The sequence below is a fragment of the Porites lutea genome, chromosome 3 (genome assembly GCF_958299795.1).
Source record: "Porites lutea chromosome 3, jaPorLute2.1, whole genome shotgun sequence".
Classification (NCBI taxonomy): domain Eukaryota; kingdom Metazoa; phylum Cnidaria; class Anthozoa; order Scleractinia; family Poritidae; genus Porites; species Porites lutea.
In genome coordinates this window covers 15,845,307-15,861,411 of record NC_133203.1, presented here as the reverse complement: position 1 = coordinate 15,861,411, position 16,105 = coordinate 15,845,307, and the positions used below count along the sequence as shown (strand labels likewise).

The 16,105-nt window shown below is 37.7% G+C and overlaps 1 protein-coding gene across 3 annotated transcripts; it reads left to right on the top strand.

Moving 5' to 3' along the window:
* Positions 1-6,808: 6,808 nt before the first annotated feature.
* Positions 6,809-13,490, top strand: LOC140930607 (uncharacterized). 3 transcript variants are annotated; one of them, XM_073380333.1, is made up of 6 exons: positions 6,809-7,758; positions 10,647-10,730; positions 11,818-11,945; positions 12,335-12,451; positions 12,980-13,059; positions 13,236-13,490. In XM_073380333.1, exons 1-6 carry the CDS (start codon positions 7,112-7,114, stop codon positions 13,350-13,352), a joined length of 1,173 nt encoding a protein of 390 aa, XP_073236434.1. In that variant the 5' UTR covers positions 6,809-7,111; the 3' UTR covers positions 13,353-13,490. The 3 variants fall into 3 exon arrangements, with proteins under 3 accessions (XP_073236434.1, XP_073236435.1, XP_073236436.1); XM_073380334.1 differs by lacking the exon at positions 10,647-10,730; XM_073380335.1 differs by lacking the exon at positions 12,980-13,059.
* Positions 13,491-16,105: the final 2,615 nt, after the last annotated feature.

Genomic DNA, 16,105 nt, shown 5'->3' with positions numbered 1-16,105 from the left:
ATCAGAGAATGTTTAAAAGATATCGGGGTTTGCCTTAATTGCTGTTTTGTTTAACAGTACCGGTACATGTCTGTTTAAGTCTGTCATAATTTCTCAAAGAAGCCTCATTACAGAATTGAGTGAATCAACTTTATTTGTAGAGGGTGGCGACAACAAGTTGAAAAGCTAAAACGTCTAGCCCTCAAAATTAATTAAATAGTTAAAAAATACCATCCTAAAATCCTGATGCTTAGAAACTCCAATAAGGCCATTTAAAAAAATTAAATTTTACCGCTTTTTTAAAAACTAGATGCAATATATGAGAATCAAGGAATCCTTTTAAAAATTATTTACACTTCCACTCTATTTCAAAAATCAGGTCTCGAGTTTCAAAGTCTTTCAGCTTTTACGCAAAAAGATCCTCCCCCTTAGCTTTATGTCTTTAAATGAGGGCAGAGAAAGTTAAGGATCGATGTGTTTTATCATTAATTTAATGTCATGACTCACTAGCTAACGTTCCTTCATGTAGGATGGGCTCTGATTGTAGCTCCTTTTGTTGTAGCCTGCGTTGCTGCCGGCCCACGCGCTCGTCTAAACCATTAATATAGTACAGAAGGTTTACGGAAATTTTTGTTGAAATTGGTACACATGTGTACTTCCTCCTCGATGTGAAATGAAACTCAGATTAAATTCTTTAAATGTTCGGCGCTGTCTGCTTGCCCGTCGGCATCAGGCGCACAGCTCATTTCTGTGTCTGAATCAAAAAACAGTACATGACAACTATAATGCGCAGTACTGGAGCATTGCTTGCTTGATCATCGTGATATCATATTCTATCCGCTATTTAAAGGGCAGAAATCTCTTAATGTTACTCGGCACAGCGATGCGCTAAGGCAAAGAGAACTTTCTGCACAGTTTATCGATTCTAACAATAAAGGTAATTGAAGAACAGCTTGTATTGGACTCCTAACAGTTTGATAACAGTTGTTTTAATCTACTTTCATGTTCGGTGTCATTGAATTTAATTTGCAACTGCTGGTGTGCCAGTCTTTCATCAAGCCATTTACCGGTAATGAGCTTTGCTTTGGGCTTTGCTTAGCCTCCCACGCAGCCGTTCTTAGGGCCGCTTCGAAGCCAGAAGAGATTATGCTGATTATGCATGGGAGACTAGTCTTTGCTTTATTAAGAATCATTTTTGGTAATGGATGAATCCATTATCCATTTTGTTGATGTCTGACCATCTCTGTAATCTGTCCAAGTTCGACTGGAGTTCATCATAGACACCCTGGTTTGCTATATTGTAACTCTTTTAATCTGTGGACCAGAAATGAAGAAATAGATTCCATGTTGCCGCGCGTCTGTTCAGGGTTTACTGTCTATTTTTTGAGAACACGCGAAAAAACTTTAAGTCAAATCTCGCTCTCGTAGTCATTCTTGTTCACTAATATAAAGGTTTCTACTGCAATATGTTTACAACAGTCTTTTGAATTGTGTAGGAAAGGTCATAAATATCTATCAGAAACAATAAGGGGCCCAGGACGTTAACGTGAAAATTCCCAAGGAACCTTCTTAATTGCAAATAAATACATTCAGAGATTCCCTCAGTTAAAGATAGTTGATTTATTTCAGTACTTTTTGCTTTCATGAATGAAAAAAAGCTACGGAAGTTTATGAAAACGGCCTTAACGCAAGCGTAAGTTCGAGCACTGAGGGATGACGTTAGCGGTGAAAGAGCGCTTTTTCTTGTCATCTCGACAACAAACAGACAGAGGAATTAGCACTTGGTTTCATGTCTTTCACTGGTGAAAATTTTAAGACAGCAAAGTTGCGAAAGACAATTTAAATAGCAAAGCTAAGGTTTTTAAAGTGACAGCGTGGCATATTAAAATTGTTTAAAAAAACTTACCTTCACGGCACGTCGTCACTTTATCCTTCTTTTTGTATAAAGTCCTATCTAGCAGGGAAAAGCTCTAAGACATCGTTAGCCAAGTTAACCATTCCAAAGGATAGAAACGTTAAAGTGGTTTGTTGTTTTTGTGCTTGCGCTTGGAATAGTGCGAGTCAACAGATCATTAACAGCGTTCGTTTTAACTTCACACAAGACTTTTTCTTGTTCTTATGCTCGCCTGCTCGCCCGAGTACTGTAAAAAAAAGCCCTGGGAACGAGATTAACTCCGGGCGCTGGTTATTGTTGCTCAATGAAATTTTTAAAGCAGCTGACGCATCGCAGTAAATTTTTATTTTTTTCGCGTGGAAATTTGCCTTTTTCTGATCAAATCATTTTTTTTCCTTGTGCCTTTTTATACCCTCCTTCTCTCTTTTTTTTTCTAAAGCACAAAAATTAGTTTGTTATATCCTCGGCTTGTGACACATATTCTCCTTCAATCAGATACAGACACCTTATAATTCCCTTGTGTCAGCTGAAACAGGGAGCGAATGAAACTGCAAACGCAAGCCCTGCATTTCGTTTATTTTCCGCTCTTAAACTGTCTTTAGCCAAAAAAGTTTCACACCGCAAACCGAAATTAATCGTTCGCTTGGTTGGTTGGGTTAAAAGAAGCAATTACATTTGTACTACTCTTTTTGAATTATTATTCGCTCTACATTTTGGACTAAAAATGTTCGCTTGCAAAAATTAAGTTCAGCCTTGTTAAGAGATCGGAATCGTAACCTCCAAATGACGCGGCCGGGAGAGAGAAAAATGAGGGACTACAGACAAACCTCAAGCTTTTGACTTTTTTAATCTGTCAACATCTGTCAAAAACGCAGCAGCCGCTATCAACACTCGACATGATCACAATCTCTGTCAATGGCTGACAAACCTCAGGGATGTCTGGAAAAAAATTCCAAACACAACGTCGCTGAAACCAGAACAGACTCAAGCGGTGAAGGCTTTGTTCCCGTGGGGCCTTTGGGTATTTTTTGGGTGGGAATGTGCCGCTCGGGACTCCAAATTGGCACCCCGTTCTAAAAAACATTCCCCCTAAAATTGATACCTCGTTCTAGAAATGGCCAATTTTTTATATTCCGTTCGTCAGAGTTTGTAAATTGAAATAGCCCCGTTTTTTTTTTAGAGATATTTCTTTATTTGTTCGACTTATACATCAAATAAATGCTTCTTCATAATCAGGAACAATTAAATAAATAATTTCAAATGGCTGCTTACAAAACTGGAGCTTTCGTGCCTTCGATATATTATTAGGCCTTTCCCGATTGCGCTGAGCACCTTTTGAGCACCTTTTTGAGTTTGGAGCACTATTTTGCATTTTGAGCACCCTTAAGCACTTTTTCGCACTTTGGGCAACATTTGAGCAATATTTCACATTTCGAGCAAATTTCGAGCAACATATGTCTTCTAAAACATTTTAAAGCAAAAACTGTGTGTCGCTCGCAACGAGAATCGTGTTCCAGGTCATAAATTTGAAGAACTAATGATGTTGTCAAGAATAAAAGACCGTTGTCATGGAAAGGCACGTGGACTTATCCTCACTGAGCGTGAGTACAAAAGTTTCTGATTGGCTGATCTTTAGTTCTTTAAAAATATTGTTCTATATTCTATCAACCTTTCGTAACAACCTGTCGATTAACACTACGCAAAATAGATTGTTAATTACTTCAGTAAAAATTGACATATTTACGAAAAGCTTAGAGGTAACTGTTCACAACTTTTAGCACTTTTTGAGCACTATTTTGAGATTTTGAGCACTTTTTGAGCACTTTTTAGCCATTTTTGCCAGCACTTTTTTAGGATTTTACGAGCGCAATCGGGAAAGGCCTAAATATTATACCCCGTTCTAGAAAACGCCTCTGAAGTGGATACCCAGTTCTAAATCAGGAGCTTCAAAATCACGACCCCGTTGGGCGGCACATACCCGTATAGGCAAAGTATGGGAGTACCTCCCCCCACCGGGGCTCTGTTGGCTGGGAAAGATGTATACTTGCGATAATTCCAACCGGATTTGGGAACTTGAAGTTTGATTTATGAAGTGTTTAGCATGGCGCAAACATCCTCGAGTGCTAGCGTCTTCGTTATTTCTCCACTCAACAGCATTGTGGAAGAGCAGGTAAGAGAAATGAACGGCCTTGGGCCCATGGGACCGGTTCTCTGGACACCAAGCAGTAAGGATCTCGAATGGGAAGGTTCAAATGATTCTCGCTTCAGCTGAAGACTGCTAATGCAGAGATCCTGAAGGCAGCGGAACCCCGCTCGGAACATTTCTGTACTTGTCATCGAAGAATACCACACGGTTGACAAATGGTAAATTTGTTGTTTTGAATTCCGGGGGGTACTCCTGAGAATTATTAGTGGGGGGTGTGCCGCCTGGTTCTCCAAATACTGGTGCTGTTTCAGACCAAAAAATGTCATTTTTTACACCCGTTTTTAGACCTAGCCTCTAAGATATTATGTCATCATTACCATGTCATTACTTTGATTAGAACAGCAACAAAAAACATTTGTTAAAGTACTTTCGAATTCGCATATTTCTCTTTCTTTTTTCCTCATCTCTTGGAGTGAAATGATAAATACATTCGAGAACCATACCCGATTTCAGACCAAAATAGGCAAAGACGGTATACCCGTTTTCAGACCAAAACGGCGTAAAAACCCTACCCTTTGGGGCGGCACATACTTATATGGCTTGTATAAGGGAGCACCCCCCGGTTTTTAATTTGTGTTTCTTCCTACCCGAAAAAGTAACTTCCCTTAAGATATCAGTGTACTTATCGATCGATCTTTACTTACCGATGTTTAACAGCACTTCAGTTAGATGTATTCGTGTGTACCTGTATGTATCTGCGCGTTACTCGGATTTTAACCATATGTAACTCTATGGTGTTTTAGTCAAGATCGATGACGTGAGGTCTACCGCTGACAACTTGAAGAGCAATGACAGTTCAATGAGAGAGGGGATCTCATTGGATGCGCGTAACTGATTTGAAAGGCGATACGAACTTCACACACCAAAATCAGTCGGCCGTGAAGGGTCAAAAGCTTGGGCTTTGTCTGTAGTCCCTTATTTTTCTCTCTCCCCACCGTATCTCGCCTTCCTCACGTGGGGTGATTTTCAAGCGCGCTCGCATTTTGCTTGCTTTACTATCCCTTTAGAGAAAATGAGGGACTACTCGTAGTCTACCCGAATTGCTGCACATCGACATTTCGAAAGGATGCAAATGAAGAGTTCGATGAGATGGCTTTCATTCCATGATAAGTTAATCAATCTATTTTTTTTTTAAGACAGGTAGCACCTACGAGTACGTATGTTGTTGTTAACTGTTTCATAGCGCAAATCTCCATATACAAATTCTCTATATCGATTTCCATACATTTCAATTAAACTAGACGGTGGAAACGACAGGAAGTTCGAATTATAAATCTCACAAAAAATCGATCACTGATGCTTCGGATAAACAAATGCCGAATTCACAAACTGGCTCTAGATGAAAAACCTACCAACTCCTTGCCATGATTCTTTATTCGTATTGTTCATCTAACAAGTCATAGTTTCGAAGACGAGGGCAATTTTGCTGTTCACGATAAAGATTGTCGAAATTTTTAAACTCCGACCCAAGTATGCTATCCGCTGAATGTCAAACGACAGTCCCGCTAAAATTTGGACAATCAACCAATCAAAATCACTACCCGGTTTTCGGGTAGTGACGTCACTGGACGGCATTAACGGTCGGTCGATTCAGATGTAGTAATCGACTCGAATTAGTGTTTGAAATTCAGGCTACAAAGAGCATATGTCAACATACACGAATCAGTTCGAATTTTTTACGCTCAGTTAGTGTAGTTCATGATGCTTTCTTTTAAAAATCCCGCTTCAGAGACCCAAGTTCTTCGAAAGTAGCTTTAAACTATGATGCCGCTGAAAGGGTGATTTTTGATGTCCTAAAGTGAGTTTTTTAAGAAATCTTTATTATATACATGTGACGTCTGGCTTTGGCATCTTTGCATTGAAACTCCTTCTGTATTCATTTATTTGATGACTCTGTCATTAATACATTCATGTATATCTGAGTGACTGACATTAAAAAGCGCAGCGCATTATTTCCGCTGCATTGGCGTTGTACTGTTGAATTCTAGGAACAGCAGGTGCTTGCTAGGCATTGTCCGTATTATTCTCTACATTGTTTGTTTGTCATCCAGCGCAGCTCTCTGAAAAAAAAAGGAAAAAAGAACTGCAACCGAATTACAAAGTCTTGTTTTATGTTTAAAGCTGTTTTAGAAAGTTCATATTTTAACCTAATGTTAAATTACTAATTTTCGATAAATATTTACTTATTTCCTAGAGTTCCTGTTGTTAGATAGAAAATTTAAATTTGATGTATAATTTCAAACTTTGCCTGGTTTATGCCACACTACGGACTTTCTTCCTTATTTTTGTGACATGCACTCTTTTGAAACTCTACTTAGTATCCTTCTTCAGTTCATTCCTGAGTTTCAAAATTCTCTTATTTTGTAGTTTGCTGAAATTTCTGAATTCAGAGAGAAAAATCCGTTCCGAAGAAATTTATTACCTGCGAATTGTAAACAGCAGAGCGAATTAATAAAAGAATCGTTTGTAGTCATCTGGCTCAAGTAACAAGTATTTTCCCTTAGTGTGAGTGTTTATAAATTATTTATTCGCTAAACAGCTGTTGTGAGCGTATAAATTGGTTTCTTTGTGCTGTCGCTCCAAGGCACATTTATTGAGCGGGTATTGTTTATACTCTGATTATTACACCCTTTCAGCCAATCGTAGTCGCCGGTTTTTCAAGACAATGATATGCAGCATTAATGCCTGACTAATTTATGCACGTTCATGAAAATATGGAACAAAAGTAAAATAGAAAGCGGACTGAAATCGCCGAGAAAACCACTTGTTCGAGGCGTCGGAGTTGATTCCGGCAACCTTCATCGGACGTGCCGGAAAAATATCTTTTATCGTTAAAACTGAAATACATTTACGAAAAATAGTTTTCTTACGACCTGCCAAGAAATACTTGTATTTTTTTCCTCGCATGTGAGTCACCATTCATTCATCGTTCGAACATTCTGTCAACTATTGATTCTAAAGAGCATAGAAGACTGTTTTGTTAAAGGAGCGAAGCAGACCTTTAATGAACTTGCATCAAATAGCAAAAAGAAATGATTGCCAAGAAGAGTAGCATCGGGTCAACTTCTACCCCTAAAGCGAAGCCGTCAACTACATCTTCATGGCCTCTGCCAAGTTTACGACTGGTGATAGTGTGTGTTTCGCTGGCAGTAACACTCACCATGTCAGCGATGATTATTTTCGTAGATGTCCGCGCACCGACGTTGGCTGATATTTTTCTGTCTACTATGTATTTTCCTCTAGGTCAAGGATTGCAGCTTAAAGCTCGGCGCTGGTCAAATAACAAGACTGAGTGCTCGCAATTTTTTAAGTCGAGAGACGAAAATTTCAGGCGATTTGACGGGTTACAGTGCGGTCATGCATTTTGGTTGAGTACTGCGAATATAGAAGAAAAGGACCGCTACGTGAAAAAGATTGCGACTCATTATAAACTGTTCGAGAGGGAGTCGCTGGCTAGCAAGTATTTCACCGAATATTGGCACGAAAAATCCAAGGATCCGTTACCAACAAGTTTTTATAATGAGGAAACTGAGAACGCTCCTAGGGCTGGCAATGAATTTCGCGCTTTTCGCTGGGATCCCCTTGTTCCACTGCCAGCAGAGTTTTCATCGACTACAGGAGATAACCCTTGGATCCATCGGGCCATGGCTACATCTCGTCACATAATTTATATTTTCAGGTGAGATACATAAGGTTAGAACTTTAAAGGTCTCAAGGGAATCATTAGATGCAAAAGGCGTCTGTATTTATGACAATCACAAGGGACTGGTTCGGTTTGATGCATACTTTGTTGTACAATCGGAGGGTAAGTCGTTCGTTCAAATGTATTTTAATTCCCCGGATAAGTGCTTGCGGCAAATTCAACTTTTAAAAAACTTTTGATGCCTGTGCAATATTAAAACCATATGGACTAAGTCTATTAGTATTTTGCTCTCTCGGTGCCTTTTTGTATCTGAGTTTTTGTCATTCTACATACCCCATTATACACTTAAAGATTTCGTAAGTCTACGGTTGCAGTAGTGGCTTTTAGGCTAGCAGTTAAAAAAATCATTCCAAAAAAAAAAATACGGTATTAAAAAACAACAAAAAAAAGTTCGACAGCATTTAAATGTGGAACTTCGGAGCAGAGGCAGTATGTTCATATCGTACTTAAACTCTACTGATTCAATTTCCGGTAGTTTTTGACAATTTTATACTTTATTGTCGGTTGGCATGCGTTTTGAACAAAGAACCGTCAAATTACTCGAATTTTGGACATTGTCTCTAATTGAACGGTTCAGAATTGCTAAGTTGTCAAGAAACCACTTAAAATGTTGTTTAAAGATCGCTTTTTTTGACACGAATTTTGAGGAATAGGTATTAAATGTTAAACTGCGCTGAAAATAATTACCTTTGTTTTGTTTATACTGTTAGTGCTCACTTTGCTCTTCATTAAATAAGGCAAGGTTTTAAAAACACTTTTTACTTGAAACTGAAATATCTCTGTCAATAAATAAGAAACACTATCCAATTTTTACTGAACTTTTTTTAACAAAACCATTAAGATTAATAATACCTTTTAGGAGATATTAGAGGACTAACCCTAACTCATCTTAGAGGAAGAAAGCAGGACCTTGTTTCGATCTTTTCAATTTGGGGGTGGTTGCCAGTAAGTCGGTATTTATATTTCCGCACAACATATGCCAGCTTAATTGATTGGGATAATTAAAAAAAACAAACGATATTTCTGCAAATTAAACCAAAATGAGAATACTCACACTATGTCTTGGCGAAACTTATTATTTCTGCGAAAACATTTTCAGGTTTGTGTCAAGTTATCAACTGTTCTTTAAAAGTTTTACAGCGATATCAAATCTAAACATCATTTTAGTAGTACCTAATAGCACAAATATCCCCAAAGAACGTACCCTGTCAGCTGCAAAAGCGATCTAATCTTTCGTTGCTGTTGACTGAAATATGGGTCGACAACAGACGCAGCACAGTTTGATGGCAATACCAAAATGTTTAATTCTCTGAATTATACAGGTTACACATCTCAACATCATGCGATTCCCCGAAACCACGAGTCATTTAATTTGTTTCTTAGTTCTCAATTTGTTTTTTTCTTGTTAAAATATTTTTTTCGTGGTAGTGCAACCAAAAGTAGGGCATGTAAATTAGCGCCGCAGCGAATTAAAATTTTCATTGCTTTGTTCAAACTGGTGATATATCGTTTGACATACACAAGGTTTCTCAGTACCAGGCAAATAAGATTGATTAAAAAACCAGAGCGCAAAGAGGGTAACTGCAATTAAAGGAAACTTTCTTCATATTAAAATAGGTGACTATGCCAATAAACTGGCTTTCACAATACCGTCCGATTTTCTATAAAAACCCAAACATTTTGACTTATTCAATTAAGAGAAAGCAAATAAAAAGGAAGGAACTGATTGTTATGTTGGGTAGAAAATGCACATAATCAGGACCTCTCTTATAAGTCAGTCTTGTTCGTACTTTTTAATCCATTAACCTTCATTTACAGCTTGCACACCTTATTAATTTTTAAACGGAAATTAACTTATTCTCTTGTATTAAAACTGAAACAACTTTCAATAAGACAACCCATCAAAATACGTAATATTTGAAATCTAGGAGGCGTTAATGACAAGCAATAATATTCAACGCCCCCACGCCCTTCGAATATTTAAAGACACTTTGTCGATAACATAAAGAGCAAAAAACTAGCAAATGAATAAATAAGTAAAAATAATAATGATGATGATGATAATGATGATGATGATGATCACACTAATAATAGCACTTACATTACTTTATAACATTTGAACATGATCAATGAAATTTATCATAAGATGACCAACTAATACTGAATGAAATAATATTGAATGGAATCAGGGAAGAAATGAACACCAGAATGCAAATTTTCCACGTTCTTCGCTCAAGCAAAGAATCAGTTAATCAAAATCATTCAGGCAGTCAAATGATAAATGAATAAATAAATAATCAGATAAAGAAATGAGTCAGCCAGTCAGTTTATCAATTAGTCGATTAATTAATCAGTCAGTCAAGCAGCAATCAATCAGTAAGGAAGTCAGTTAATTAATACATATGTTTAAGTATTGTTTAAGTTGTTTTTAAAAATATACTTTTCCCACTTTTAAAGTTGCTGTCAGTAAAGCAGGGCATATAAAAGTAAGATACCAGTCGGTCTGGTCTTCTTGTCATACCTTTTAACCCAATATTTTACCCCACCGGTCGCTATAGGCGTCACCTTGGGAATAATCAAACATATTGCTGGGGTAGTTATATCTCAACATCTTCAGAAGCCTATTTAAGAAGCTTCAGAAGCCTATTTAAGGCTTCTGACACTTTTAATGTTTTTCTCAAGTTTTGATAAAGATGGCTGACAGTCATCGAAACTGTCAGCATCATTAAGACGTTAAGACTGGCTATGTTTTAAGAACATTTAAATCGACTTATCAACTTCACTAGGCTGATGAATTTCTTGAAGAGTATATCTCAACGTGTTTCCTTGACAGAAAAGTTTTAATGCTATCTTTTGTATTCCAGGCAACGTCGTGTTTTTGCCCGCCTATTAGTACAGGGGTTTAATAACAGTAAAGACCCAAGACTTGGGGTAGAGTTTGCTGGAAGGTAAGACAAAAATCTTTGCTCTATCATTTTTACGAAGCCGATTTCATATCTGAAGTCTCAAAGTGTCCCTAAATAACTTAAGTGTTTGAAACATAAAATTTTGGATCAATTAGTCCTCGACTGTCCGCCATTGTAGTATTCTTAAAGTAACAACGGTGAAATACTTTTAAAAGCGCAAAGGTTCTCTTGGCTTTCTGCAGAAAGTATGTCCAAATTACATGCCATAACGTTCCCTGAAAATGCATTTGATACAAGGCTGATGTCAAGGTATTATGCCAACATAGCTTTTAGAACCGTATCATCTCATCCCAGTATTTAACTACTACTAGGAGATAACGTAAGTGTTAACGCAAAGTGATTAAGTAAAGGTCCAGATGAAAAGGAAAGAACCAACCACAATGAATACGTCGGAATGTAAAAAGGTACTACTGTACTATTGTCTCTACTACACTTCTCATTGGTTTAAACATCAGATTTTCTCAAGCAGCATGTATATTAATCCCTTGTTTTCTAACCAACTTCCTTATAACAAAATCTCGTCCAAGTAACACAGAAATCCTACGTGAGGAGCATGTAAAACTGTAAACTTTTCTTGGCTGTTGTTTGCAACTCTTATGATTGGTCGGAATCTTTTAACACACACAAAAAAAACGCCCGTTTATTTCGGAAACAACCTAGGTTTACTACGTAGGCTTATGCATTCTCTGTGTGAAAATGAAAACAATCCTATGTGAGGAAAGCGCATTGCGCCCCGCGTAACAAAAGAAACCGTTCAGGGTCTTTCCCGTATCATGAATTAAAATCACCTAAGTGATAACGTTCGTTTCTTAATGCTGCGTTTTCTTTCTGGCTTTCGTCTCTTATGTTAAACTATTACGTCAAAGTAGCTTAACTGTATGATCCTATCGCAGTATCTTACTACTACAAAATTAATAGGGAAAAAAGGATAACCTATGAGGTGATTATTTGGTTAGACAAAACAAAGCAAAACAAATGAATCACTATTGAGAGCTAGAATAATAATCGTGCTGATGATGTTTGGTACAGTGTTTAAAATAAAACCTTTAGTCACCTTGTTCTTTCTCAGGTTGGCAGGTGTTATGGCAGAGCTGATAGAAGAGAATGAGCCCACCCCCTTGCGGAAGTTTTTACTGAATGTACAGTGGGGTATACGCTACATTATACGAGCCACACCCCTTCTATGCGCGCATAAATGTGAGTATTTACATTCAATCGAGTTATAATTTCATTTACAAATTAAAGTTCAAAATAAATTAATGTATCCCTAGCCGGAATACGAAGTGTACATAAATGTACGAATAAAATCATTATCTATAATACCCTGTTTAGACTGATAAAAATTACCAAAATCCTTAAATACGAGTCTATCGTTTTTAGAAGACTAGGCGTATAAAGGATCATTGCCTGGCTAAAAATATATATTTATAATACTTAGAAATAATTCATGCGTAGGGTCTATTTTTAATTACACTGTACAGTCAATGTTTGTTCCTGTGGAGGAAGCTATGTAAGACCGAGTTATGAAGAGCAACAAATAAACATAAGTTCTTTATTTCATTGATAATTATGTCTTTTGATTACAGTGTCCACTGCTCTGTCTATTTTGTCACATTGGACCAGTGAGCTTCTAAACTGCACTTGGTCCTCACTGCGCATGTCATTAACTTCCCAGTTGTTTGCCTGCTGGAGGCATTTGAATGGTAAGCATACTTACGTCAGATACAGTACATGCTTTACGCATTTCTCATCGAGTCAGTGGCTGATTGCCTAAAACGGGATGGCCAAGTTTGCCGATGTTACTAACTTTTTATCGCGATAATTAAAACATGAAGACAGCCAGCCCTGACCGGAGCCACCATATGTTTGCCGACAGATTGTGTGTTACCTGCTGTTGTTTTGCTGGTTTGGTTCTCCAAGCTGGCCTGGTAACTGAGCATGATTACAATCTCAGCCCGGTTAGACTGGATATCGGCATCACGATACTCAGGGATCTAACCGGGTCTCGGCTCAGCCAAAGTTGATCTTTGCAAACAGCAAACCGGCCCAGCCTGGCTCATGTAATCAGTCCCTTATAATGCACACGATATAACTATTCTTGGTCAGCACAATCAAGTGAAAAGAGAACCATCCGCTTATGGCTAGGTCATGTTTTTCCAAGCTTTTCCTTTGCATTTTGAAATTCTTGCTTTTCCATACTTATTAATACACCGTATTAAAAATTTTTCTAGGATCAAGTCTGGGAGACCTGCACTTCTTTGGTGTAGCAATGTTGCTCTTATTTCTTCATAAACTACACATGGTTCTTACGGTAAGAACATCTCAGTTTTAAATATTGAGAGATCAAAGGAAGGTGGTTCTTTTTAATGCCTAAGCTTTTATTGGCAGCATTCGGAAAAAGAAAACTTCTTTATTTATTTGAAAACGTATTTGACTGGAAAGAGGCATCTCTTTTTCAAAGGTTGTTTTATTTTGTTTAATTTCCAGCCATATGATCAGATGGACTTTTCTCAAGTGAGGTGTCAGAGTATGTTGATGTCCGCCATCGAACGTGCTCGAAGACAAAACTTACTCAATCAGGATTTGTTCTTACAGCCAAGCTAATTTATTCTTTAACAGAAGTAAAAATGTCTTTGATACCTGAAAAGAGAGGTTTTAATTTATTGAAATATTGTCAAGAATTAATATAATTTGCGTACAGCATGTACATGAAAGTTAATAAAACTGTTGAAACTTTATCAAGCTCTATCTGAAATTATCGTGAGTGTCCCTTCGAATTTACTCCTGGCCAGCCTGACCGTTGAAAACAAACCCGGCTTATTGTGTCACATCACTCACATGCATATGGAATGTCTGTTTGCGCACTAGATTCAGGTAATGTGTTCGCGAGGATCATTTAAAGGACGAGAAATATATTCAGCATAGTGTCACATTAGAAGCACAAATCTATCTTACATTTACCATTTTCTTAACAACAGGGACTATTAAGTCTTCCGACCAATCTCTTACAAGAAGACTAACAACTTCAAAGGTTGTCGGGCGTCCCGCTCAATTATTAAAGAGGTTTTGACATTCTGCCTCTCAAATCACACTCCTAGCACATTACTGAAAAGTATGTTTTATTTCTTTATTGTGCAAATTACCTCGAAATGTTTGGGGGGCTTCGACCAATATTTAAATTTGTATTTGACACATGTAGAGTTACAACACATTTATGTTTAAAGATATGAGCAAACAGCTGTTGCGAAGTGACTCACCTTTTCTCGCGACACTTTTAATTTGAAGTCGACATTAATACAGTTGAGTTGATCCTACATCTCCATAAACCTTTCCCGCATTGCTGTTAGCAAAGGCGCCAACTTCAGCAAACGCGTGCATAAGGAGGTCTGATCGCTTAAAGAACAGTCTTTTACAAATATAAATCGGGGGCAGATCCAGGAAAATTTGATTGGCTGGGACCTGGGGGTACAAACTTTGGCTCAGAAAAGACTGTTGAACGTTTTGTGGCAAACTACTTCTCACAGAGACGACCACGTGTCTCTCAATCTGTGAACGTCGGTCGCTGTGGCGCGGGAAATGCTGCTTTGCAAGCAGATGCGAACAGATCATAGGAGGGTACCCAGAACAGGGGTTTCAATAAAAATTGAAGTGGCCAGCAGGCCTTCGAATAGAGCAGCCGACTGTATCAGCAGGGGGCCGTTGGTCCCCTTTTTCTATTGAGGGAAGGGGGTAGGGGGTCTGGGCGTGTTCTGCCCCATAAAATTTTGAAATTTCAAAGCCCTAAGATGTGATTTTCAGAATTCTGGGGCTAAATTTGAGGACAAAAGAGCGTCTTTTTCATTCGAGAAAATGTAGCTTTCAATTTACCAGTCACACAATCAATTCCTACAAGCAGTAAACAAATGATGAAAACTTAATCAAGCACCTTTGCACGTTAACAAATTCTGCGTAAACCTATAAAAAAACTTGTGAAAAAATGACTGAAATATAGCGTTCACATGACTACAGCATAACTTTAAACAAGTGGACTTTACGAAAACCCATCATAACTACGTTTTCTTCAGATTTTATAATACATTTTTTGATTACGTCGTTCAAACTAGTTGTTCTTTTTTCAAGAAAAAAGTAACCTCTATGAGCAAAGTAGCTGACGCGTTTCGTCGGCCGTCCGTTCTTATTGAAACCCCTGCCAAAAACAATTACATTTTTGAATATCAAGTGGCAAAATGCAACGCGCGTTTCATTAAAAAAAAAGAACAGTCAGTTAAAAAATGATATACAATCCTGTCGATGTAAGAGTTTCAGTCTCAAATAAGCGTCAGGTCTGATAGGGGGGTCCGGATCCCCCGGAACCCTCCCCCTAAATCCGCCACTATAAATATCGATTACAAACCTAATTTTGAAGTTAGTGTTATCTTTGGCATCGTGACCGCGTGTATACTCGATTTCATGAAGATCTCCTCTGTTTTTATCTTATTTCATTTTATTTTTCGATTTCTTGTGGCTTTGCCGCTGACTGGGATAACTCTGTTAGAATCCCTCTCAAGGAAACACATCCGCTTTCATATCCTTGTTGATTGTGATTCCGCCATTGGGCTTTAAAATCGACTAAATTCTTGCTTGGATTTTAGTGACGGAACACAAAATCCGCTTTTTGATTGAAGAATATATATCGGTACCTTCCCATGGAATAAAAAGGACAAGACTTCAAAGTGTATCTAACCAAATGTATTTATTACAAAGTTGAACTTTATTAGAGGCAATATCGTATTGTAGACAATAAATTCTGAAACATGTCTATACATATCTACACAAGATCATATATTCTGTACATATAAACTACTCGTACAAAAGACATAGAGAAACAATTGAATCTAAGGTTCTCCGGACCAAACCAAGTGCTGAGGATAGTCTTATAAAGACCTTAAACTTCGAAGAAGTAACAATCAAAATTGTTACTTCTCGTAAGCCTTTTTTTTTTTTATCCTTTTCGATTATTTCATAAGTCATAGGCAAGTTACAATGTAATAAATGAATAAACAGTGAAACATACACTAATAATCCTACGACTTCTACATCAATCTGATGAAGTAGTGTGACCCGGAGATCCCACAAGCGAAATTCCCGTAGCTGGCCCGCAGCAGCTATAAAGAGGCTAATAAATTTATCCAGTTTCTTTTTTATATTTTTTACTAGGTAGATGCAGAAAATGTGGAAATAGAAGATGTCGGAGTCGGGAGAGAGGGAAAAACCAGTCTCTTCCAAGCATAGTTAGCATAGAGGACTACCATTAACTATGTTCTAAGCGACAGTTAAACAAGCTCTTCGCTGCCGGTGTGAACGGTCGACCATCACAA